General features: G+C 42.8%; 1 protein-coding gene across 1 annotated transcript; it reads right to left on the bottom strand.

Annotated features, from left to right (window-relative positions):
- On the bottom strand, nucleotides 1–27,850 carry gpr158b (G protein-coupled receptor 158b). The gene is made up of 11 exons (XM_053498487.1): nucleotides 27,038–27,850; nucleotides 21,478–21,583; nucleotides 15,311–15,413; nucleotides 11,827–12,041; nucleotides 11,555–11,623; nucleotides 6,398–6,507; nucleotides 6,024–6,262; nucleotides 5,049–5,187; nucleotides 3,412–3,517; nucleotides 3,165–3,311; nucleotides 1–2,602 (listed from the first exon to the last, which is right to left on the bottom strand). The coding sequence occupies exons 1-11, from the start codon at nucleotides 27,805–27,807 to the stop codon at nucleotides 863–865; spliced, it is 3,744 nt and encodes a 1,247-aa protein (XP_053354462.1). The 5' UTR covers nucleotides 27,808–27,850; the 3' UTR covers nucleotides 1–862.
- Nucleotides 27,851–27,887: the final 37 nt, after the last annotated feature.

Raw genomic sequence — 27,887 nt, 5'->3', positions numbered from 1 at the left:
ACACACACACAAAATAATAAAATCAGGGAGTGTGTTTATTACTGGTCATGCAGAAACCACTGGAACACTGTTTCACAGGCTAGAGAGAGAAAAATCCAGTCGAGTGACGACGTGTTTTGTTACAGAAGAGAATACTGATGCAAAATCACAACACTACAGTATTCATGTGAGTGTAAAGGGACATCGACAGTAACGCAACCAAGCCACTCGTCCATGCAATTCCCCTGAAAAAGAAAAATGTGTTGTGCGCTCCTGTTGAAGAAATATCTGACTTTCTTACTCTGAGTGTGCTTATCATTTAGAATTCATTATAGGAAGATACATGTTTAGTGTTATTTGGTTGAAATTGATATACATATATGTGTGTCATGTAATACTTCTATTGCGTTTCCAACAAATGTTAGCTGAGATGCATGTAGTGCTCATATAACACAGTCTCATACACCTCTTTCATTCACCAACCAAAAACACAGTTGAGGAAGAACACAAACTAACCTTTAGAAATCACAGAAGTTACCCGAGCACAGAGAACAATCAACTACTTGAAAACATTTTGTGCATCACATCCAAAATCGACTAAACACTGCATGTGTGAAAGCACTCTTTATGTAAAGTAGGTTCAAAGCCATTACATTGTCCCAGGGTAAGAAGGATTTGTTTTTCTCAGGTCATTTATTCTGGTCAAGCTGGTTCATGTAAACAAAATGTGGGAATTAATCTGGAGGAGTTTCTCTGGCCAAATGCTTAGTGTGAGATAAGGCAGTTCTCACATCACCATCTTTCATCTGAGGAATCCAAGCTGCAGAGCTCAAGATTCATTGCACCGAACTGGTTAGATATTTGCCTCTCACGACTTCATGTGTCATGCGTGGTTCCCTAATGTCGTCTCGTCGTTATCCCATGGACAAACCTCTGCCACGTTGAGTTTTCTAACAGCTGGTGCCGTTGTCTGAGATGGCGTATTTATGTCCCCGTCTCTTATGGTGACACTTGGCATCCCTTTTGTTTCCCAAGCACATACTTCAGCACATTTACTGTCAGTGATTCCAGCCTCTTTTGTCGAGCTTCTCCTTCTACCAGATGTTTTCATGGTGACCTGGCCGCTCTCGAGCGTCTCACTGACGCGGCGTTTCTCAGAAGGTTTGCTGGAAGAGCTTCGCCTCTCCCTGCTTTTGCCTCTTTGGCTGTCGTCGTCTTTATCCTTCCCTTTCGCTTTTGATGAGCAAGAACCTTTCCTTTTTGAGTTAGAGTCCCTTCTCTTCGAATGATGTGTAGGGCTCGAAGTCTTGTCCTGGTTTGGAGATGGTGGTTGGTCAAAGTCCCATGGACAAATGTCTACCATGAGGGCTGGAGGCTGCAGAAGGCTTCCGGTTGATTTGGAGATGTCTGAGTGGATGATCTTGGTCTTGCCGTCTGTCGGAGTGACACTTTTCTTGCGGCTAGTCCTGTCAAGGCTCTCAACTCCTTTGGAAGACGAATCCTCAAATTCCCAAGGGCAGACCTCTGCTTTGTAGGAGGTCAGGTTAACTGATGTTCTGGGTTTCCTCCCATCATTTTTGTCACCTCCTTCCTCTCTGTTACCACCCTTGTCTTTGGAGCGGCGGCGGTTTGATGAAACCACCATCCTTTGTTTGTGTTGAGACTTTCCACTTTTAGAGCTGCTCTCATGAATAGTTGTGGTCTCACTTGGGGCAATGGAAACATGCTTTTGAGCTTTTCCCTCTGACAGAGAGGGCAAATCTTCCATTTCCCAGGGGCAAACCTCTGAAAGGTCATAAAGTTCCTTGCTTCTTCCAGGTTCAGAGCAAATTGAAGGTTGACTTCCGCTTACTTGTTGCTTCATAATGCCCATTTTGCTTGGGGTCTTGCTGTACTCGACAGACTGGCTGACAATCATCTTTGGAAAGCCTTCAGGAGACTCGTCAACTTCTGAAAGCATCCTGGTGTCTCTTGCCTTAAGTCCTTTCTTACTAGCATCCTCAACACTATGGGTCTTCCCAGCAAGCCCAAGGGTTCTCTCTCTGGCACTGGCTATGACACTTAGGGACTTCTGTATCATGGAGGACCTGAGATGTGAAGGCTTCTTGTCTACCGCAAGATTGTGTGCGCTGATGGACTTGCACACAAGTGGCACTGATTCTGCAGATTCAGCAGGCTCAACCTTTGGCGCCTCTGGATTTTTCTTTGCAGACCTTCTCCCCATTAAGGTGTCCAGCAGAGACAACTCGGTTGTAGAGTTGTCCATTTTGTCAGCTGGAACACCATTTGCGTTCCCTGTCTGGTCGTGAGTATGATCGTAGCTATGGGACCTTTTTAAAGAGAATACCTTAATCTTTAGGGAGTCCTCTCTGGATTTTCCACCATGGGAAGATTCAATAGGGTTTCTACGCAGGGTGCTGCGATTGCTGCCGTGTTCGGTTCCATCCCTGTCTTCCCGACAGTACTGACGGCTCACCGTCTCGGGTATTTCTGTGATGCGCCGCATTAGCGAACGTCCAATGCCTTTTTTGGAGTTCCGTTTTTTCTGGAAATGAGGGTTATTCGCCATCATCTTCTTGCGCTTATAGATCTCTAGCTGGCCATAGAGCTTCTTTAGCTCCTCCTGGGTGGAAAGTAAACCAGGCAATTATTAACCTAACCGATTGCAACAATGTACTTGATTCTAGCCCTGCTTTAACATTGGTTCTAGTACCAGGACAATTTGGACGAGTTAAATGTCTGTTAGTGTCTGCAGCTTTAAGATTGAGCGACAATAACTGGAGGCATGGTAAGAGCATGGCACATTGCAAACAATTTCACAAGCCTGGCATGAAGTCCTGTCAGACCATAACAACCAGGTACTGTTGGCCGAGTTTCTAATTACCTTGTTTACAAGAAGTAAGCGCCTCGGGTCGAAGAAGAATTTAGATCCAGCACTTGGATTAAAATATTAGGCGCACCTTCTGCTACCCAATCCAACAACTGCAGAATCCTTTAATAATCTCAAACTTTCTCTTTCCTGCTAAGAAGTATAGTGTTTCATTTTCATTGTCAACATTTTCCTTTTTTTTGTTAGTCAGGACTATTTAAGGACCAAACCCAAACAAGCATCATGATGAAATGTTTTCCTTTAAATCCAGTTTTGTTATAAATTCAATTCATCATACAGATAAAAAAAAGCTTACTCTTATGTCCTCGGGGTCCAAACTGTGCTCGCTCCAGGCGGAAGTTATACTGCTGTTCAGGTATGACCCGGACCGACCCATGTCCAGCTCGTCCTCGTAGGCCTCGGTGGTCATGTCGTCCTGTCTGTGCGTACCAGTGAACACGAACTGCAGCAAAACCAGCAAGGTTTATTTCAAACAAATATTCCAGCATAGAAACGACAAATATTAGTAGTGAAGAAAAGTATAACGTTTATAAAGGAATCACCTTTGGGATAAGCAGTAGACCCAGAGTCACCGTCACTGTTAAATGCGTATGAACGAAACATAACATCAGCATCCAGTCTGGGTGGAGTCCAGGTGCCAGGGTGAACCTGTAGAGAAGAGTAAGTGATTAGACAAGTCTCTTTCCACTAGTACTTGGTTGTGCCTTGCATCATCCTACCGTGGGTGGAATGAATAAGGAAGAAAATCCAAAGCTTCATTTTTTTACACTAACATGTACAAGACACACACCACTTTTTTTTTGACCAGATATCGATGTTGGATTCTGCTTGGACATGGATGAGACTATTATATATTTTAAATCCATGGAGCTTACACTTTTCGACATAAGCTATTCCTTAACCTGAAACCACCTCATATAATATTAATGAACGATTCATTACTGAACGCTGCAAAGAAAGACAATTAAGTACCAGTAAACGACGGCTCTTTAATCATCCCAAGGGACTGAAATGCTGGCCCAGGTGCCACGGAGGAGGCTGTGTGTCTGCTCTGGCCCTGAATAATGAGATCCTGCCTCATTAGTGCATTAGTCATTCAGAGGCTGTTATTGTGTTGAAAGCAGACAAACGCTAAGCTTATCAGCGCGCACCAGCAGGGCCTGCAGTCACGCTGCGGAGGCTGCCAAAAAACAATTCACACCACGAGAAGCAATTGTTCTCGGTCCACGTGTCTTTGAAGAACATGGCTGAGAAACTTATTCGTCTGCATGGCTGCTTGTTACACCAAAAGAGACTTGTGTAGATGGAGAGGTGTGTGTGTGTGTGTGTCCTTTGAGACTGCTTTTAAAGCTTGTCTCTTGACAGCCCGAGCTGAACAGACACTATATTTCTATCGAAACGCAAAGGTTCATATTTACAGTGAGACCACGGGTTTATTTTAAGCCTTGGCAGACTGATACGCAAGATGTCTGAAGGAGACATATTTCAACTCGCGCATCTGTCCTAGCTCTATTGGTTTAGCTGATGGAAGTTCACTCCATCATCCGCACATCAAGTTGCGAAGAACTTCTGCTGATGCAGGACTAAAGCGGCGCTTCGATGAGCATACGCCTGCGAACGCGGTGTTGTCATCGGATTTGGGAAATTAAGCCTCTTTTCGATGTCGTAGCTCATTTCCGATGGGAGCTCCTGAAGATGGAGAGACTATTAATAAGTTGGTGGATGTGGAATAAATTCTGAGCTTGTTCGATGAAAGGAAATAAAACCACAATCTTGATAGTGAAATGTTTTTTTTTATCCATGACCAACATTTAAACTCAAATCAGGTCCAAGACTCTGGTAGTTTTTGTCAATAACTCCAACCATTTGAACGATCTAGGCATTGGTGAGAAACTTGATAGGTTTAAAAAGTTCAGTGAGAGTGTTTAGCTGGTAATTTAGTAAGCTAAACATTAAAACTTTCTTTTGTCATGGGTCGTCACAGCGGACCACCTGATCCTCACACAACTTCTCACAGGTAAATCCATAAAAGAAAGCTCACCTAAGATAAAAAATTATGCACACACAGCTTACTGATGAGGAGTAATACAATGCAGTCTTTATTGTACATATTTGTCCCACACTCATCCCAAGGTTACCATAAGACATTGAGATTGTTTGACTGACTGTTAGGACCCACCTAATGATGTGAAATACGGCCGAAATCAGGAGCTCGTTATAGACGGCGACTGCCATGTAGCGCGGCTCGTGGAAGGCGGAGGGTACGGTGCGAACGGTGTAGCACAGGTAGACGCCCCAGAGAAGGAAGAGAAGCTCGCCTACACACGGGCGGAGGAGAAACACAGCACAGGACACCATCACTTATCAGTCACTACATGATGGACTTAACTTGAAGGATCACATGCTGTTTCTTCAACAGCCACTTGTGTTGATTTCTAGGTTATTTAAAGTTCATATATAATATTATGGCACATTTAAGGTCTGTCGTCAGTGGAAATAAAAAGGAAGGGGTTTTTGTCTCCCGTATCAGTTAAACACGCTGTCCTTTGTCCTCTTCTAGCTCTAGCACACAACCTATTTCAGAGAGCCACATGTTCCATTTGCCGGTTCTTCACGCTGATTTGTAGCTGTGTTTCCGTCAAGACACACAACATCTATCTCCTGGAATTCTACATCTTACACACCTCGCTGTGTCTCTCCCTCGCTCTCCCCCTCTCTCTACGCCAGAAGGATTAGATTATAAATCCCACGCCTCTGCTGTCAGCGCTGACTTTAAACTCTGGGAGTTTGGCATTTTCTTAGCTATTTTCTTTTTCACATTTTGCTGGCCTGACCTGACCTGAACTGAACTGAACTGAGTTTGTGTTTAAAGTGCACCTGAAATCAAAAGATGTTTTTTTTTTTTTTTTTTACAGTTTCTTGGACCTGTCCCTTACCCTGTACTTACAATAGCAGGGACGAGTCGCTCGTCTCATCTGTAGGACGTCTTTTGTTATACGGATAGCAAGTGTCGCTTGTTAAGCAGCGCTGATTTATAACTAAATGTTAATGTTATTAATGTTAATAACACCAGCATGGAGTGGTAAATAAAAATGTCTTGTCCAACCACTTGTCACTTTTAGTTCTAGTACAGAAAAAATGGAGAGAAACCTACCAACCGCCATCATGTAATCCCAGCGGTCGAGCTTGCACATGCTGAATTGCAGACCCTCTAGCGTTACTCCATCTTCCACTAAGCCATGGTGGACATCGCGACTCTGGAACACAGCCGAGGTCCATGCCACCAAAAACCAGAGGACTACAAGCAATATGGCTCCCAACAAACGCAGAACACGACAGCTGGTCATGTAGGGGATCCGCTGAGCCGTACGCGACAGGAACATCTTCAACACCCTGGCCGGGTACAAAAAAATCATGGAACATGGTGAAGAAAATTCGACCAAATGGTTCCCTGGTGATTCCTGTTAAAAGTTCTAGCCTTTTGGGTGGGAAGCAAAGGGATTGTACTAGTTTGTGTACATTACGAACCGGAAGAGTTTGAGAATCACCGTCCCGTAGACCGTAGCGAAGCCCAGGAGGCGAACCCATCTCAGGAGAATGCAGTGCAGCGCGCTCGGCTGGAAGTAAAGTATCATCACCTGTGGGAACAGAGCATGTAACGATCACCATCCTGCTCCTGCTGTTCGCCAGAATATTCAGAAATTTATACCCCATGTGGTGCTTTTGTGTCTGTGTCTGTGTAGGTGTCTCCATATATGGTAAAAATTTAAATATATATATATATATATATATATATATATATATATATAACACTCCTTCCAAATGAGTGATTTACTCCCACACCAACAACCGACTAAAGCTGCGTTCCAAAACGCCTTCCCCTCCAAATTTCCCAGAAGGCATTTCGACTGCTGCAGCTTTCTTTTCGATCAAGCATGCAAAACCTGTAGAATGAAGCTGCTTTCAAAGAAAAAAACGAAATCTGCATGAGTTAAGTGCTAGTAAAACTATAATAGACAGTATGCTAATACAGCAGAAAGTGCTAGCAAACGAAATCACATCATAATGACGAGGAGGATCGTCTGCCAGGTGAGCTAATGTAACGTATTCTAATGAATAAAGAAGAGCGACTGAAACTAGCAGTACTAGCTATGCTTATGCTGATGTGCTAATAAAGCCGAGAAAGCGTGTGCTAGTCAGACAAAACACCACACGGGTTAGTGGCAGCTAAATGCAAAGACTGTAATCTTCGCTAGTAAAACAAAACATCACGTGGTAATAAAGCAAAAGATTGAATGTTAATAAAGCTAACTTAAAACACTGTGTAAAAGTACAGTTAGCATTTAGTATTTTGAAAAAGAATAACAATACGCTAGTAATTTCCTTCCCTCATTTTGTAGAAGACCAAAAAAGACCAACATGGCGGATTGAGATCAAATGAAATTCATGTTTTGGGTCCAGTATTTTTTTTTCATTCTCCTTTTAATTTAAGAAAAATCCTTCTATAATATAATGGACACAGGACTCATCTGGACATGTCACATTACAGACACATCTGTTCTGTGTTGCAGAAACATCTGTCTAATCCGTATCCCGTCGTCTGACTGACTGTGTGCCCTGCAGGACGCCGCGTTCAGACTAATCAAACTGCGACGACTACAAAAACACAAAAGCAATTATCTGAGAAAACGGTTTGTGGCTTTTCCGGTCTCATTAAACTCAGAAACACAAATGATAATGAAACTCATTCCGTCTTGATCGTAAATTCTCAGGGTTATGGGAAACATTCCTTTTTATACTGTGTCTATTTTATTTATTTTATTGAACGGCTGATTTCAAACAATAATGTACCAAATAAACAGTGTGAAGGTGGCACGTTGGCGTAGTGGTCAGGACCATTGTTTTGCACCTCCAGGTTCCGGGTTTAATTCCCACCTTTGGGGAATGCATGTTCTCTCCGTGCTTGGTGGGTATTTTCTGGGTACTCCATCTTTCTCACACAGTCCAAAGACATGCAGCTTTTGCTAATTAGCATTCCCAAATTGTCCCATAGTGTGTAAGTGTGTATATAGGTGTGTCCCCTGGGATTGACTTCTGCAACCCTGTGTACCCTGTATATATATATTTGCAGCCGTTCAACTACAAACACATATACAATTCTAGTTAACCAAAATAACCAAAAAATATATCTTGGTGTACGAGGTTACATAAAATACATGCTAGGTAAATAAAAGAATATAAGCTATACAAAAATTTTAACAATTTGAATAAACTGTTTGCTAGTTAAAAAGAATGTATTATATAACAAAAATGTGTGCTAATTAAACAAAGAAATATATTCTGGTTTAAAAATGTCTTTGCTATTTAACTAAAGAAAATATTTTTTGTTAAACAAAGCAACATTCTTATTAAATGGACTAGTTAAAGAAAAAAGTTCTAGTTAACCAAAATAATAGATGCTAATTAACAGTAGGATAATTGCTAGTTAAATGAATTAGCATGTTTTCGTTAACAAAAAGAACATGTACTGGTTAAACAAACTAAAAAACAAGTGAAACAAAAAAAGTACTACGTGAACAAAGGAGTTAAAGCTAGTTGTACAAAAATGTTCCTTATTTAATATGAAGAACATGCTAGTTATAAAAGATGTGCCAGTTACGTAAATACTGTACGCTAGTTAAACAATGAACATGAGCGAGTTGCACAAAATAGTGAACACCAGTAAAACAAAAACAATAAAAACAACAACAAAAGTTTAATGCTAAAGCTAAAAGATTGTTTGATATAAAAGCAAGTGACTGGTGTGTGTTTTTGTAAGTTTAGCAGCAGTTAGCGTTTGCGCTTGCTTTAACGCTTTAAGCTTAATCAAGGTCGATGTTCTTGAGAACCTTCTGAAAACTTAAAAAACTTATTTTTAAAGTCAGATCAGAGGAAAGGACGTGGTCTTTCTCCCTCAGCAGGTTAATTATTCAGAGGATTTATTTTTAAACACGCCGCCTCAGAGCTGGATGGACGGGTTAAAAATGCATGCGGGAAAAATCCCGAGCAGAGGAGAACGGTAACTTCCTTTTTAAGATTATGTCTATATCCTAAGTGTCTCGCGGCCCCGGACCAAAAGCTGCATGACGTGACATGGACTGGTCACTTTATTAGGAACACCAGTACAACTGGTCAGGAGGTTCGCATTAAATGTTGTGCATCCATGTTGTGATGTGTTCCTATTAAAATGGCCAGTGAGAGTTTGATACCATTGATATGCTAGTCATTCTGTCATGTTTATATGCTGGTGAGACATTGCTAATGTTTTACTTCTAAATGTAATATGAGTTAATTTTTTCAAACATAAAAAAATAAACAGTCGGCCAAACTAACTCCGATATCACATCACTGTTATAGTGAATGTAACGTAACTAGCTTGGTTGTAGCCTGGCTGCTTGTTTACGAGTTTATCGCTAGTAATCTGGCAGCTGTTTCGCTGGTTAAAGTCACCTTTTTATAATATTTAATTAAAGTTAGAATTTAATGCTAACACCAACTAAGGGAACAATAGCGGTGATGTTTGTGCTTATTTGTGGAAATCGAAAAGAAATCCTGATTGTTTTTAGCCCAGAGACATCTGTGTCTCAGAAAAATCAGGACACGTGAATGTCTAATGCCGCTCTGTTCTGTTTCTCTCTGGCTTTGTGCTCGAAAGCGGCGGATAGAGAGGGTTAAAACTTCTCCTCTGAGAGAGAAGAGGAGCAGAAAGCTGTGGTGCATTTTAACAACTGAGGAGAGAGAGAAAAAAGAAGGGTGTTACATAACGCGCGAGTGAGACGAGGCTTCTGAAAAATCTCAAAGTCTACAGCTCCAGACTAAAGGCACAGAAACACAAAGGCTGTGGATACAGTTTGTATTTGGAATCAGATACAGGTAGCTGACGTTACTAAACAAAGCTGCTGAGGCCAAGCGGTGGTTATTTTTCACACTAGTTACTATTAATGCAGAATTCATATATTTAAGGCCATTTTGTGATGTTGTAAACTACAGCATGCATGATAACGGGACCGAAGTCACGGCCATGAATCACTGCGGTATTATTATTATTATTATATTAATCACATAAAAATCTATATCGCATTCTGTACCTGTGCAATTACAAACTCTCGAAAGGCTGAGAACAATTCCCAGCCCAGAATTAATATAGAGTTTGTCAGTAATTCATGTATTTGTTTTTTTTTAACTACTTTTAAGGTGACATATATAAATATCGGCGAACATGTTCTTCATGAGATCGTTCGTCCCGTTATTTGCCGTTAACCTCGATAAACACCGTCAGAGACGACCCCTGGGGGGCGCTTCTGTGCCCATGAACTCCTTTGTTTTGGACATTTATGTTAAAGTTACTTCCAGACTTCATCTACCAGAATACACCACACTTGTCTCAGTACATTCACCCGGACCTGGTTGGGTTTCATCAGCCCGTCTATAAATAGCCGTTGTGTCTCTTACTTCAGGGTCTCACGTCTGTTCTGTTCTCTTTACTTTACCGGCTGTCTCTCGGTCTGTTCGAGTTATTGTCTTGTTTGTTCTCTTCTTTCATAAAGTCTTAGTGTCTGCGCTCATGGATAGACAGGTTCGAATACAAAATGTTACGTTTAATAGTTAAATGTTGCAATTTAAATCGGAATTACAACACAAAATAATCGTGATGTGATTTATCAAATCGTGCAGCTCTACGTCTTATTAAGATACAATTGGCAATGAAATACATTTAATTAAAAAATGAAATCACTCTATGGTAGGGCTCCTGGGTGGAACAAGAGGAACACATTCATCCAGAGAGCAGGAGTTTGATTCCTGGATGAAGCTAAAGTCCATCTGTAAGTCAGCCTGGTTAGTATCTCATAGAGCAGGGCCCTGATAAGGCAGGTAGGAATTAGACATGGCTAAATCAGGGAAATAAATCAATTAAAACAATTATTTAATAAATAATAACAAAAAATAATAATACAATAAATTAAATATAAATTAATTTATATACAGTAGGAAAAGCCTGGCTGCTAATGGTTACACTGGCAAAAAACGTACCATGAAGTATTACAATAACAAAAAAACGTTACTACAGTGATTAGACTGCCAAAAAAAACCTTCACTATGAACGAGTAAACTGTCGTAAAACGTGCCATAAAAAGGTACTTTGAACGTTACACTGCTAAAAATACTTTATTATGATTGAATACACGAACAAAAAAGATTACTACAAAGAATCACTCTGCGAAAACATTACTATAAATGTTTTAACTGCCAAAAATGTTACTTAAACAGTTGCGCTGCCCAGAACCATCACCGCAAACGATTAGACTGCCAAAATACATAGTCGCGAATAATTACCAAACAAAATGACTACACATAATTACATTAACAATATTACAGCCATAAATAGTTTTAAATTTAAAATGTTATGGAACAACAAACTTACTACTCTAGATAATTATTTAGCATGAAATCACCAGAAAAGTATTTACTTTGATAATTCACAAGACGTGACACAATCTATCAGAATAAACAATAAATCCCGTAGGCATAAACGACTTCCAAAGATACTGTTCAGATCTTTCTCCTTAAATCTTCTCCTTAAACCTGACACCATCATGGACATATCTGAGATATTTTAGACTTCTCGATTTAAAAGTGTGGACTCACAGGAAGGTAGAGGAGGGTGGCACCGGACAGGACGGTCTCCAGGAGGACAAACCCAGACGCTTTGATTCTCTGAAACAGAGAGAGAGATGTTCAAAACCCAGTAACACCTGATTTTCATCTATGAGCTGATAAGTTACTCAGAGATGCGTAAGCGTTAGCGTTCTGTGCTAACGAGTGAGTTGGTTATAAAGTATCTTTTCTATAATATAAATCTATAATAATCTGTGTGTGTACAGGTTACGTAGCCCTCATGCAGCATGTCGATCCTGTACCTTGTTGCGGCGGAAGCGGTACACCACGGTCATGCAGATGAAGTCGAGCAGCACACACAGGCCCTGGAATGAGACGACGGCGAGACGGAGGACGCCGTCCTCCTGCACCAGACACGGCGTGTCGTCCCGACAGAACACGCAGCCGTCCTGACACGGCAGGCAGCGAGCCGGGCCGTCCGACGGTTCGGCTCCGACGTAACGATCCCGCTCTGATTCTGACACACAACAGGCACTTAGAGTTAGCGTCCAGGCAGGACTGTGCACAAAGTCTTAGAATACGTTTAGGAATACTTACGTGGACAACTGACAGGTACTGATTACTTAAGTAGATTAATAAAAACCTGCATTCTAGTTTCCTAAAACCTTCATAAAGGGTTTATAACCTGGGTATGATCCAGTGATAAGCCTTGTAGTTTCTTGCTTGTGGGCGTGGCCTATTTAGTGTTTTTTTCCCAGTGAGTTATTCTGGTAGCTACCGCATGTAGAACTTCTTAATCTTTAGGTAGTTAAACACGACTGAAATCATCGTTTTTTCTTTACATGTCAGATGTCATAAAGTATCATTTTCATATTAGATTAGCAAAGCAAGCTAGCTGTTGTAGCTACGGATACGCACCACTGCTTGCTTCTGCGTCTTTAGACATTTAACAATACAATGTACAAGGGTAAGTCGAAAAGGATCCGCACTCGGGCTGTAGAATGTATTTAAAATACATCACCATTGGACATAATCTCTTCGCTTTTCAATACACTTCGTCTGTCTTTAAACAAGCTTTAAAATGTTAAAATGATTCTGAGGTGTGAGCCACGAATGCACTGCTGTCTTCAGTTCTTCATCAGGAGTGAGTCTTCATCCTCGTAGTTCTGCTTTCAGGGGACCGACCAGGTAAGAGTCAGATGGAGTCAGATCAGGACTATAGTGAGGACGCTTTAACACCTCAGAGTATCGACAGCGTGGGACAGAAGTGTGAAGACGTGCATCGTAACGCCAGATCACGATGTCCTTGTGTATCGGTCCTCTGAGTTTAATCCGATGTTTAGTCTTCAGCTCTTCAATAAGCGTCTTACTGTAATGAGCACTGGTGATTGTTCAACTTTTTTCCCCCTGATATGTTCCAATACTTCTGGACCTCGAGAATCTCAGAAAACTGTAAGCGTTGATGAATTTTCCAGCTGATGGGCTGTTTACTCTTACTACTACTCGTAGTAATGAATCCGTGTCTCATCACCAGTGACGAGTCTTTTTAAGAAACTTTCACCTTCCTTAGAGTATTGCTTCGAATTTTATTTGCAGATATCCAAACACTTCTGTTTATGCTCTTTCCTGAGTTGTTTCGGCACCAGGTAGACCCTCAGACCATGAAAAACCTCATGATGTAACATGTTCACACCAGCACTGGAGCGACCGGGGAGACCCAGAGTGCGGATACTTTTTGACTCACTTTTTTTATGACGGGATAAAAAGGAATTAACGGTTATATGGATTTCTAATCTAAATGCGGGTAGGAAGCACAGTCGTGTAATCGGTCCTATGAATCATCTGAGCTGTTTAATGGTTGGCATTCGTCATGTCGTTTACCTAATTTGCATATAAATCGAGGCTCAGGGTCTCGCACGTACACGACAACCGCAAAAAATGCCGCTGGTTACATAACCACCACAGGCCGCGCAAACACCAACACCAGGGCAGCGCGGACGTGGCCCACATCACACCGTGCGTTCCCCAGTCAGAGGGTTCGAGCGACAGCCTGATGAAGCTGTAGATCGGCTTTAACGTCCATCCCTCTGCGCTTCTAACCGTGCTGTTATCACTTCATTAATAAACAGCGCAGACTCGTGTCATTAGTGACTCATCACCTATTTTTAGGTGTGTATATGTGCGCGCGTGTGTGTTTTGAGAGAGATTGAGAGAGAGAGAGATAGCGAGAGGATGAGGAAAGTGAGCAGGATGTTGCCCGTAGCAACTAGGATCTACCATGTGGCAGGATTTGTGTGTGTTATTTTTTAATTTGTGCAAAAAGGAGATAAAAAAATGTCTTTAGAAGAAGAACACACACACACACACACACACACATACTCCTGTTTAACAGATCCACATTAATGAGATCTTTGTGTTATGTGTTTGTGTGTTAATAATTCTTACACACTGCACTCGTACGTTAGCGTTATCACTACACGCTCGTCTTACGTTATGGAAAGTGGAGCAAATCTCAGCGAGCGCTCTCTGACACGACGACGCATGACGTATGAGTAAAGGTGTGTTCGACCTGCCTGGTTAGACACACTGTCACACACTCTCAGACGTACAGTAACTACGCCGCTGTTAAAGAAGGAGTTTACATTCTAACACGATACACTTTTGTACCTGCTGACGGTCCGCCGGCTGTGTGGGCTGAGAGAGAGAAGAGAGAAAAAACAATCTAGTGTTTGTTCACGGCACTTGTGCTGAAAACGAGAAACGAGCAGCGCACTATTCCAACCAGCAACGACGGAGTGTTCGTCCTCCACGATGTTTCATATTCATTTCAGTCAGCTAGCACAGATTTTACGCGACGTTCAGACTCAATTCTGATTTTTTTTATGTATCAGATCTGAGTCATTTTTTTCATAATTCTGATTTATAAATATATTCTCACATTTTATACATGCTTCCATTTGATTTGGTCCTGGATCAGACACATATCCGATATGTGGTCATGTGACGAATGAGAACGCACAGATCAGATTCCATGCGGCGCGGACGATATGTAAAGCCCGACGCCATCAGTCAGCGCGCAGGAATTTCATAGCAGTGAGGCGTTTGGCTTTCTTCCTTTAGTTTTTTTTGTTTTTTGGCTTAAGAATGCGTTTTGGAAAAACGAATATTCGCTTGCACGATTATGACGTGTTTTAACCCAAATGCCGTGAGCAAACACGTATTGATTTGCGCACACATGGCGTTTCAGAGGACAGGCGCGTCCACGCTGGGATCAGAAAAAAAGTTACTCTTGATTATCAATGTGAACCATCTAATCCGATCATAATATCAGGACTGACACCAAAAATATCAGAACTGAATAATGTGGCTTGGAATCTGAGCGTAGCCGTAGCGTCGCTGCTTTGGTAATTAAGGGGCGGAGCTTCTGAAGGAACAAGCGCTGGTGTGTGTTGTGCTTGCGTATTGAGTCCAGTTATCAACAATCTTCCTCTTGAACACGCAAGAGTTTGTCTAAAAAGGAGGCGTGTCATATCAGCACATGATATCAGGTCGACCGCAATATCGCCACCATGTGACCGTGTGATGTAACAGCAACAAAACATCACGCTGAAATAAACGTTTTTGTTCAGAAGCTCTCTTTAACGACCAACATTAAACACATGAACATTGTGTAGAGCTGAGTGCTCGTCCTGGATGTGGTGTTGGTTCACAAAACACACAGTTGTTTTATGTTTTACACACAGCAGGAGGTGTTGTTCTGGACTACACATATTACGTGAGACTCACTGGAGACGCCGTTGAGTGCCACCCGGCTGTGCTGGTAAAACCCCCTCCTGCACTGGCACTTGTACTTGTCCAACACGAAGCCGTGGCCGGGGATGTGTTTACACTGCGGACAGAGAGAGCAGAGGAGACACTGTGAGCAGACCTGTAGGCTCGAATAAGACTCATTTTCAGGAAAATAATAAATATTATTAAAAATAATCATCATTTTCTGGAAATGACTCATAAAAGAACAAAACATTGTGTTTTTTAAATAAATGTTAATTCCTTGTACAGAACCTCTTTTTTGTACCTCTCAAATTTTCATATTAGAAACATACAAAGCATTTTTCGACATATGAAGTCATGTGACCGGCTAAGTCGCGCGTACGTCCAGGAGCCGTTTAAAATTTGTTTGCGTCTGTGGAGTGGCAAGTTTAACCATTTTTTTGTGGGTTTTTTGTATTTTGTGCAAGATTTAGTGTAGATAAAGCACCATGAGTCCCAAAAATGCTAGCAAGAAGAAAAGGAAGCTTCTTTTTTTTGTTGTTTTTTTCAGTTCGTTTTTTAAAGCAGGTCAAGTGAGGTTTAATATTTATTTATTTTACATCTTACTTCATTTTCATGTCTTACTTACACTTACATGTACATGTTTAAAATTGTTTTACGTGCAAAAATATGATTATAGTGTTGAAAATTAGTAACATTTGTAATATTTTTGGGCGTCTGGAACGGATTATCTGCATTTACATTATTACCTATGGGACAATGCGTTTCAGAATACGAATTTTCACCTTAAGAACTCTCCTCCGCGACCCAATTAACTTGTATACCACAGTACCTCTGTGTAATAGTGCGGGACACCTGTGAATTGAGTTCTTCTATAGCTTAGGTTATAGCTGCTGTAAACGGTGGTCCCCACACCGATAGAGAAACGTACAGTACTGTAACTCTGGAGACACTGGAGACTCCTTCCATATACAGCACATTATACAAACCTCTTAGTACATCTAAGCAAGTACACTGGTCATTTTTCCCCTTAAAATCTCTTTATTTGTCAGTATGGTGACCAACAGTGAAACCTGATAATGACAAATGAGTCAAGGGGTAGGAATATGGGCGGCGGGGTGGGGGGAAGGGGGGTGTAGTTGAGGATAGGGCGGTGCAGAATGGAAACCTGAAATTCTATTTTCAACTGGAAACTTTCAAGTCTGAGCCTAGATTTAAAGAGTTAGAAAATTGTCAAGAAAGGGTTCAACGTGTTTTGTAATGTCTTATTAGAGCCTAAATCTAAAAAAGTTTTTTTTAAGCTTAAGCGTTTCTTTGACCCAGAGTTCATGCGTAGGAGGACGGGCGAGTCTCCAGTTTAAGCAAGATCAGTCTCAGAAACAACAAAGTCATCCACATTAACAGCATTCGGCAGACACCCTTAACCAGGGCGACTAACCTGTTCATCTCATCATACAATTGATCAATTGAGGGTTGAAGGCCAACAACAGGGGCCACTTGGCAGTGCAGGGGTTTGAACCTGGAACCCCTTACCCACGAACTAACCCTGCAAGCCATAAAAACCAGCATCTGTTTCGTGATCACAGAAAGACTAGAGTTTGAGGAGATACCAAAGATGACTGAGGGTGGCATGAGCATGGTCTCTACTCAGTGTGTCAAAAATGCTTTGTGTAACGAACTTCATGAAGGACTTTGCATTAGATTAGGCTATGTCAGGAGAAATAAACCAAGAATCCATGTAGCGTTTAATGTAGAGAGAGTGAGTTCAGAGTGGACTTCTGTAAGGAGTTATATAGTGTGGAGATACTGTACATTTCTTTTGGTTGGGCTCTACAGCTGGGAGGATTTCAATAAAGGTTTCTGGGGGATTGGGAAAGTGAGGGAATTGTTTATTTGCAGTATCGAATCTGAGAAAAGCAGAAGAGGTGGGAGTTTTGGATGAGAGCGCTGAAGAAGATGAAAAGACGTCTTTATATAGTTCTCTGACACTCGTGATATCCTTGTTCTGCCAAACTGTATATATATATATATATATATATATATATATATATACAGTGAGGTCAATAAGTATTTGATCACCCTGTGATTTTGTAAGTTCTCCTACTTAGAAATCATGGAGGGTCTACAATTTTCAACATAGGTGCATTTCCACTGTGAGAGATAGAATCTAAAAAGAAAAATCTGGAAATCACATTATATGATTTTTGAGCAATTTATTTGTGAATACCTGGTAAAGACCTGTTATTTTGCTTTTAAATAGTCCAGCTACACTCTGCTCATGATTCTAAATTAGTACCACCTGTTTGTGGTCGTTAGCCGTCATAAAGACACCTATGCACCCCACAATCAGCCAAAGTCTAAGTAGATACATGGGGTATCAATGATGCTAAGAATGGTGAAGAATCAGCCCAGAACTACACTGGAGGAGCTGGTCAATGTCGTGAAGCTGGGACCATCGTTTCCAAGGCTACCATCAGTAATACACTGAGACGTCATGGTTTAAAATCCTGCATCGCACGGAAGGTTCCCCTGTTTAAGTCAGCCCATGTCCAGGCCCGTCTGAAGTTTGCCAGGGACCATCAGGATGATCCAGAGGAGTCATGGGAGAAAGTCCTGTGGTCAGATGAGACCAAAATAGAACTTTTTGGTCATAATTCCATTTACCGTGTTTGGAGGAAGAAGAATGATGAATATCATCCCAATAATACCATACCTACAGTGAAGCATGGGGCTGGAAGCATCCTGCTCTGGGGGTGTTTTTCTGCACAGGGGACAGGACGACTGCACTGTATTAAGGAGAGGATGAACGGGGACATGTATTGTGACATATTGGGCAAAAACCTCCTTCCCTCAGTCAGAGCATTAAATATGGGTCGTGGTTGCGTTTTCCAACATGACAATGACCCAAAGCTCACAGCCAGGAAAACCAAGGAGTGGCTCCGTAAGAAGCATATGGACTATTTAAAAGCAAAATAACAGGTCTTTGAGGGTGAAAAAATCTGAATTTGACCCAGTAATTCACAAATAAATTGTTCAAAAATCATACAATGTGATTTCCGGATTTTTCTTTTTAGATTCTGTCTCTCACAGTGGAAATACACCTATGCTGAAAATTGTAGACCCTCCATGATTTCTAAGTAAGAGAACTTACAAAATCACAGGCTGATCAAATACTTATTGACCTCACTGTATATATAAATATAAGGAGTTGAAGGTGTGATTATTAAGCAGTGGGGTCAAGATGGAACGACCCTAGAAATAAATTATTTTTAATTTTCAAGACACGATTGAGTTTGTGCCATTGGACAATAAAGTAAGGGGCCGTACGGCGGAGCATTTAGGAAGGTGTAAGGCTGCATCTTCCAGGAAAACCCAAGCACTGAGACAGTCATCATAGGAGTGTTTGTGCACTGGCTGCCCAGCGGTATGGCCTACAGCCATGGAGTGCCAGGCCGCCCTCACATTCAGGAGACCGTAGGGCTGGCTGTCGAATCCTGACCGGCTTGTAACCCCGTGGGAACTGAATCTCACCCTGTCTATTCTGTCAAAGCATGATTTGGTAATGAATATGTGGATATGATAAAAACGTGAAATGATTCATCAGGACAGTCATCTTAATCAGATTTATACAGATTTTTATATACAAATCACACTATCGTTGTTAGTTTGTTTTACGTGGGGCGTCCTCTGTAGCAGTTACTATAGAAACGCTAGCTCGTCAACGTAACTTAAAATTAGAATAAACATAAATCCGGACTTTAAGAAGAACCAAAATTCATACAATCAGCAACCAACCATGTGACCAGGTTTTTTTTATTATTTAAATAATAATTTTTTGTGTGTGTGTTTTCATTACAGTATTACAGTTTTCTTTCAGAAAAACGAAAGCAGAGGATTGTGTGTTTCACATGAGCACTATGTAGCTGCATCAGTCTACCTAAGTTATGAGCAGTTTGAGGATTTCGATGAAGAACAAAACTCTAATTATCTGCAAAAAAAAGTGATAGTTTATTTCAAGGACAAGGAAATAACAACTACCAGCTCTCGCTAAAAGTGTCGAGGCTGTAGGGATTGTGAATAAATACCAGCTTTAAATACCAGCTCTTCATCACACACACACACACACACACACACGGCTGTCTTGCCACCCAGCGAGAGCCCTCAGCGCACCAAACCCACTCAAGTGGATTTTAATTAACACAGGGCCAGGGCTCTGATTAGGGCTGGATGATAATTTGCACGCTGACACTCCTCCCTGCAGCAATGCAGAATGCTTTATCTCCACCTCCAAACCTGCTTTTATTAGCCCCCGTTTACCATCGGCGCACACGTCTTTATTAAATACGATTAGCGCAGCGCGGTGAGGGATCACATTAGCCAGGCACTTCGTTAGCCATGCGATAATCACTGATGTCTCGGCTTCACTGTAACGACTGCACGCAGAGGGCGCCAATAATTTCAAGCACCCATGAATATGAATCGGTGTCCTCTGTAAAGGCGGAGCGGTTAATGATTCCCGTCCACGTAATGCGAGAGAGACTGAACTGCAGCAAAGAGATTAAACCCAAAGTCGCTCCCGTGATACAGCAACAAAGTGGAAGGATTATAGAGACAGACAGACAGACAGACAGGAGGACAGAGGGACAATGAGATAGTCAAAACAGACAGACATACATAAATAAAAGACAGGCAGATCGGCGCAGAGAGGACAGACAGATCGGACAGAGGGAGGGGACACAGAATACAAAGACAGACAGGTGGGACAGACAGATGGACAATCGGCTAAATTACTTACATTTTAGGAATTTTTTTTAAATAACAGACAGACAGACAGGACGGAGTAGTTGGGCAGTAAGACAGACAGAAGGGAAAGACAGACTGGATGAACGGACTAGGCAGAAAGACAGACAGCTGGACAGAATATATGAACAGACAGACAGATGATCATATAGAACAGACAGGTGGGATAGACAGGACAGACAGACAGATGGAACAGGTGAAACTGATGGGACAGATGGACAGGTAGGATAGACAGACAGACAGGCATAGAGAGGGAAAAGCAAACTAAATTTTTTTAAAAAGGAACCTAATTTGAAGGTAGTTAATGCAAACTGAACTGGAAACATAAAAACTCAGACATTTGGACAGATGGGACAGGACAGAAGTGATGGGCAGAAAGACAGCCAGCCTAGATGAGTGGGACGGATATGACAGATGGACAGGACAGATGAACGCTGGAGAGACAGACAGACGTACGGGACAGACTGGTAGGACAGACAGGTAAACAAACAGACAGATCTCTGGAAAGACAGGTGGAAAGACAGGACAGAGGGACAGACAGATAGACAGATGAGACCGATAATCAGACTGACGGATAGAAAAGTGGTCAGTTGCTATAAAAGCGAAATTATCAGCCTTATGTTTTTAGAAAGAGCAGAAAGGTGAAACGTGATGAAACCAAACTGGACTGAGCAGCTCGAGGAGGAACTCATGGTGCGGTTTATCCAGAGCCGTCTGAACACCAGTGTTCACCCTAGCGTGTTTGTTGACTTTGTCGTCTCTCCAGCAGGAGGCGCTAATATCTGCGTATTTTCCCGCTCCTGCTGCTCCTCCCCCACGTTTAATGATCCACAGCAGATGTGTGTTCCCTCACGCCAACCTCCTACTGACTGAGAACTTAAATGAGAGACGCAGAAATAATCGTAACTCTCGGCGGCACTAGCGTGGCGCGGCGCGGCGGCTAATTAGCACCGTCAGACCCGCGGTCACACGGAAAAGAGCAAATTTCCTCTCATCTGAAACCCAAATAAACCTAATGAGCTCCTGAAAAGCCTGGAGGAAGATCTGCTGCTGTTTGATATGTGTGTGCTGTGATTCATCTTCACACACACACACACATACACTGAGTGTGAGTGGTTAGGATGATCATTTGCATATTTGCATACTGATTAAATGATGTTAATACATAATGAAGGCTTTAATGTCACGCAGCGCTATCTGACGGCGAACAACCACCAGGCGTGTCAGCATTTGACGCGTGTGACGCTAGCTGAGGAGACGGAACGCGAGCTAGCTGACTAGCGTGAACCTTTAAGGAGGCAGCAGTTCATGTGTAAGCGTGACGCGCGGCGTGTTCAGCTCTGATGGTGGGTGAAATAAGAAGAGTTTGAAGGTCGTCTCACCTCCATGGTGGTCAGGTTGCAGCGGTGCGTGCCGGAGAACCAGCCGGTGCTGGAGCATTGATCAATGTCCACATCCTGAAGACTGACATCAACCCGTACCACGTCTCTACACACACACACACACACAGATACAAAGTGTGTTATCAGGTGTCGTCCTAAAAAAACATCCTACGTTACCTGTAAAGACGAAGCGTACAGAGAAAAGTCGTGATGTGATTAGGGCTAGGGGATTCGATCAAATGATATCGATATCATGATAAATTATGTCATGATCCACTTTTCGCAAATATCATTAATATCGTTTTGCAAATGCAGGTTTTCTTTCATCTTTAAAAATGATTCGATTCAGTGTACACACCCACACAGCCTCGTCCCACCTGCTGAAGTTACACGATTCCACGTCGTATGTCTTTACAGATCTTCTTCTCATCTCGAAAAAAATAAATCTTTTCTCATTCCTTCCCTTCTCCCCTGAAGCAGCTTTATTTTAAACCGGAACACTGCCTCAGGGCTGAGGCGTGTAGGAGGTGTGAAGAACGAGCGGAGAACATGGAGAACCTAATCACCCACAGCATAAGAGAGTTAGCGTGTCCTTCGTCCTCCTCCTCATCCTCCTCCTCCTGCACTAGTTAACGTCGCTCAGGGATGAAGACTGGACGTGAATTATCCAGCGTGTTGGCCGAGGTGCTGGATTTTCCATCTTATCTCTAACGAGGAAGTTCTCGAGCGCCCGAGGGGAAGAACAGACACATTACATTGTATTCTCACCGCTGGGCTTCAAAAAGCAGACGTGGGTTCTTTTCTTTTCCTGGAACAGCGTGTTCCTTCGGGTTACATAGTCATCTGGAGATTATGAAGAAAGGAATACAAACTCTTTGTTTTTTCACACCAATCCAATCTCGTGATTGAAAAGGAACGACATCTTGGGTCGACAGATCGCGCCTGGTGTCAATCGAGTTGACGTCTTCTTTCAACTAATGTCTTTTGGCGTTCTACCCAGCCTACTGTTTCGGAGACGTCTCAGTCCTTATCCAAGTGTACCATGAACACTTTGACGCTTGTATTTAATGATCCAGAAAGAGAACCTTTAATCTGTTCCGCGACCAACATGGTAATTAAATTGATCTTAAAAAGCACTGTTCCACTAGGGGGCAACATAGAGCTCAGTAAGGTCCTAATAATGTAAACATTAATTAACGACTAAAGAATTTGACCTGCTGTATATTTTATGGTGGATTCTAACAAAGTAGAAGTAGTTTGTTTCTGTGCAGTACTTTAGTATACATTATTTTAAATATTAATTCTTACATGTCGCTATATTTCAAAGCAAAACATCCTTCATTCACTCTCTTACTTTGTGCAGCGTCTTAGTCGCCACTTATCGCTCTTTTATGGTGGCGTCCAATCACACGCTTTCCTGCTCAAATGTGCTCAGATATAAAACTGGGAAAATGAAACACACACGTTCGACAATCTTCTTCTTCTTCCATTGATGCTTTTTTCTAATAATTTTGAGTGTAGACGAGGATTTTATTTGAGTTCTTGGTCTTATTTATTTTTTGGGGCATTTTAGACAGAAAGCATCATCAGGCATTTCGGTAAATAAATCTGGAATATTCTAACTTCACAAATCTGTCGAGGTGATGACATACAGGAATCCGTTTGAACGCAACTAATGTGAGTCGCCGTTGTGTTCTCGGCCTTTCTCGATATTTTTAGAGTTGGACGAACGAGAAAAATAAATCTCGGGCGTGCCGTGTTTGAGAAGTGTTGACCTGAATCCTCAGAGCTGTGAGGAGACAACACGACCTCCTGAGAGTCTCGGAGAGATAAAGCATGACCTCTAGCAGGATTTGCCATTTCCAACTGAAGAATATTAGATTTGACACAGAATGCATTTTCTTCTCGTCTGCGTCTCGTCCCCCCTCCCTCTCTCTCTCTCTCTCTCTTTATCACTCTGTTTCTTTGGAGGCAGCGTTGGTCCATCTGTCAACTGGGAACAGAAACAACCACCTGAAGCTGTCAGGCGTCATTTCTGTCAGCGAGCACAGCAATGCGAGATAGAGAAGAGATAGAGAGAGATGGAATCGCTGGAGGAAATCTAACCAGCAGGATTTAGCAGCGATATTATGACACACAGTAAAATGTAATTAAAACTAAAGACCACAGAAACCAAACAAAACCAGCTCAGTAGATCCAGTTCAAAAATCAGAGCTGCATTTGGATTGTAGTCTTTTTCTAGAGCAGAATGATTCTACAACACACATATTAAATAGAGGAAAATCCCCAAAGGTTTATAGCACAAGCCTTCTGAAAAGTCAGAATTAAACACAAGCACACCTAATATATTTTTTTAATATCCCTCAGCACGTTTCCCCTCCTAAGGTAGCCGTTTAAAAGTTTCTGGCAGAACTCTGCTTGGATATCTGACCACTCTTCTCGGTAATCAATCAAGTTTATTGGTTTCCTAAAAATGACCTGACTTCTAAGCACAAACAGGGTTGAGGATCCAAAAATCTTAAACCTGATTTATCCATCCAACATCCAGCACTGATGTGTTTGAGGTCATTGTTCTTGTTGTCCACGTTTAGATGTCTACCTGATGATTTGAGGTTCTGCTAAGACGCTCTGAGGTCTGAATGAGTCCATCTTCTTTGTGCAGTGCACCATTTCCAGTGTGATGCTACCACCACCATGCTTCACAGCTGCTACAGGGTTCTTGGGGTTCAAGTCCTCCAAACACAGGTCTTATTTTAGTCCATTGTGATATAAAATTGCCTTGGTGGTTCCTGGGTTCCGTCAGAACCAGTTCCACCTCAGCTGGAGTAGATAGCTTGGGTCTTTTTAAAGTCCTTGGCTAAGTGGCTTCAACTTCCAATAACTTGTACCTCCAACATGTCCAGTAGTTTAAACTCATCTTGGAGTCTACAGTAAACTCGTGTAAATCTTTCATCCTTTTTCTCAGATCTGAACTGAGCTCCTTGGACTTTTCCCGCTGCACTGTATGGTACTTAATCCAGCGAGTGCTCTCACACACGCTATTTATTTTGCACAGAGAAGCTACCAGCTGGAGTCCATCATCATTACTGACAGGACGCTGAATCGCTCCTGACTCAGGAGAGTAGAAGACGTTCCAGGACTTTCATGAATAATCTAAAGGTGTATGTCGTAGAATCATTTTTCTCCAGATTAAGACCAGTTTAAATGAATCATCAAAAGCCCAAATGTCACCATGACGATCATGTTCATGATGAGTCTATCCAAACTTCTGACTGCAACTGTATTTTGTTACCATGGTTACCTGTTAACATTTGCATTTTAATTCCAGTCTATAGCCACACTGAACTGTACATAATGCATTAAGGTTGTGCTAAAAATGTGTTGCCAGGTTGATGAAAATATAAATTAATATGAGGTCACTGTAAACTCACCTGAGGTTACTATAAAAAGACGTGAGGTCACTGTAAAGACACATGAGATCACTGTAAACTGTACAAAGGTCACTGTAAAGACACCTGAAGTAATTGCAATGTCACCTGAGCTGACTCTAAACTTACCCGAGGTCACTGTAAAGTCACCTGAGGTCACTGTAAACTCACCTGAGGTCACTGTAAACTCACCTAAGGTCACTGTAAACTCACCTGAGGTCACTGTAACATCACCTGAGGTCACTGTAAACTCACCTGAGGTCACTGTAACGTCACCTAAGGTCACTGTAAACTCACCTGAGGTCACTGTAAACTCACCTGAGGTCACTGTAAACTCACCTGAGGTCACTGTAACGTCACCTAAGGTCACTGTAAACTCACCTGAAGTCACTGTAAACTCACCTAAGGTCACTGTAAACTCACCTGAGGTCACTGTAACATCACCTGAGGTCACTGTAAACTCACCTGAGGTCACTGTAAACTCACCTGAGGTCACTGTAACATCACCTGAGGTCACTGTAAACTCACCTGAGGTCACTGTAAACTCACCTGAGGTCACTGTAACGTCACCTAAGGTCACTATAAACTCACCTGAGGTCACTGTAAACTCACCTGAAGTCACTGTAACGTCCCCTAAGGTCACTGTAAACTCACCTGAGGTCACTGTAAACTCACCTGAAGTCACTGTAAACTCACCTGAGGTCACTTTAAACTCACTTGAGCTCGCTGTAAACTTAATTGAAGTCACCGTAAAGTCAACTGAGATCATTTTAGACTTACCTAAGGTCACTGTAAAGACACGTGAGCTCACTATAAAGTCACCTAAGGTCGGGTGAATTCACCTGAGTTCACTGTAAAGACAAGTGAGGTCACTGTAAACCCACTTGAGGTCAATAAAAAAATCACCTGAGGTCAACTGACATCATTTTATACTCACCTGAGCTCACTGTAAACTCACCTGAAGTCACTGTAAAGTCACGTGAGATCACTGTAAACTCACCTGGGCTGACTGTAAACTCACTTGAGCTCGCTATAAACTTAATTGAAATTACTGTAAAATCAACTGAGATCATTTTTGGAGCTTTTATTTATTTTTAGACTTACCTAAGGTCACTGTAAAGACACGTGAGCTCACTATAAAGTCATCTAAGGTCAGGTGAATTCACCTGAGCTCACAGTAAAGACAAGTGAGGTCACTGCAAACCTACCTAAGCTAAATAAAAGTTTACTGTAAAGTCAACTGACATCATTTTATACTCACCTAAGCTCACTGTATACTCACTGTAAAGTCACCTGAGCTCACTGTAAACTCAACTGGGCTGACTGTAAACTCACTTGAGCTCGCTGTAAACGTAATTAAAGTCACTGTAAAGTCAACTGAGATGATTTTAAACTTACCTGAAGTCACTGTAAAGACACGTGAGCTCACTATAAAGTCACCTAAGGTCAGGTAAATTCACCTGAGCTCACTGTAAAGACAAGTGAGGTCACTGTAAAGTCACCTGAGGTCACTGTAAACCCACCTGAGGTCACTGTAAAGTCAACTGAGATGATTTTAGACTTACCTAAGGTCACTGTAAAGACACGTGAGCTCACTATAAAGTCACCTAAGGTCAGGTAAATTCACCTGAGCTTACTGTAAAGTCACCTGAGGTCACTGTAAACCCACCTGAGGTCACTGTAAAGTCAACTGAGATGATTTTAGACTTACCTACGGTCACTGTAAAGACAGGTGAGCTCACTATAAAGTCACCTAAGGTCAGGTAAATTCACCTGAGCTCACTGTAAACCCACCTGAGGTCAATGAAAAGTCACCTGAGGTCCCTGTAAATTCAACTGAGATCATTTTAGAATTGCCTAAGCTCACTGTAAAGTCACTGTAAATTCACCTGAGCTTACTGTAAAGTCACGTGTGGTCACTGTAAACTCACCTGACCTTACTGTGACCTCAATGTAAAGACAACCGAGGTCACAGTACACTTACCTGAGCTCACTGTAAACTCACTGGAAAGTCACCTCAGATCATTTTATACTCGACTGAGCTCACTGTAAACTCACTCGAATTCATTTAAAACTCCCCTGAACACACCTGGACCCACCTGAACTTCAACCTAAAACTCACCTGGACTCACCTTATCTCTGGCTCTGTGTCCGCGCTCGGACCCTGCACCTTCGCCGACAGCGTGAGGAGCCAGTGCGGGATGAAGCGCCCACTCTCGCACTCCAGATAAGGCGCAGACCACTGCACGTGACCCTGCGTGCTCCGGGAGCTCCGGGGCTGCGTTATCGTCCGGGTTCGTTTCCTGACCTGGCGGTTCCACTCGGGCTCCCCGCCAGAAAGTTCTCGCATCTCCACGCGCCCGTCCGTCCTGGTGGCCTGGAGGTGGACCTGCCCGGTGTGGAGCGTGGCGCGGTGGATCCTGGGCTCGCGGTCCAGCATGGTCCGAACCAGCGCGCGATACCACACCTGCTGGTCCTGCACCTGCGTGACGCGCTTGTCCTCTCGCGCCAGCGCGTTCAGGAGCTCGGCGGCGCGCGTCACGGCGTCCAGCGCGGCGCGGACGGAGCGCACGGAGGAGACGGGAGGCGCGGGCGGAGCGGAACCGAGGCTGCCGAGCTCGTAGCGCCGCGAGCAGTTGACGTGCGCGAGCGCCGACGCGTCGCCCGTGTGCAGGAAGGCGGAGACCACGCGCGGCAGATCCTCCGCCCCGACGCCCGCCGGGGCCGCGCGCTCCTCCGCGCCGCGCGCGCGGTGCTGCTGCTGCTGCTTCGCGCCGACTTCGGCAGCGGCCGCGTCGTCGTCGTCGTCGTCGTCACCGCCGTCCGACCACTCCACGTAGCCGTCGTGCGTGGCGCGCGCCAGTCCCGCGTGCACAAGGAGGCAGAACAGCAGCACACGCATGGCGGAGAAACGCGCGCGCGCGCTCCTACACACGTTTCCTCACCAAATCCCGCATCCTGTTATTATTATTATTATTATTC

The sequence above is a fragment of the Clarias gariepinus genome, chromosome 1, assembly GCF_024256425.1.
Source record: "Clarias gariepinus isolate MV-2021 ecotype Netherlands chromosome 1, CGAR_prim_01v2, whole genome shotgun sequence".
NCBI classification, from domain to species: domain Eukaryota; kingdom Metazoa; phylum Chordata; class Actinopteri; order Siluriformes; family Clariidae; genus Clarias; species Clarias gariepinus.
This window is presented reverse-complemented; position numbering and strand designations above follow the sequence as displayed.

Bases quoted from the DNA above. Each gene is read 5' to 3' on its own strand.
- gpr158b (XM_053498487.1), bottom strand. From the start codon at position 27,807: ATGCGTGTGCTGCTGTTCTGCCTCCTTGTGCACGCGGGACTGGCGCGC. The intron at 12,042-15,310 runs GTGAGTCTCACG...GTTGTGTGTCAG, and splicing joins GGCACTCAACGGCGTCTCCA to AATCAGAGCGGGATCGTTAC. The intron at 5,188-6,023 runs GTAGGTTTCTCT...GCCCGTGTGTAG, and splicing joins GGATTACATGATGGCGGTTG to GCGAGCTTCTCTTCCTTCTC.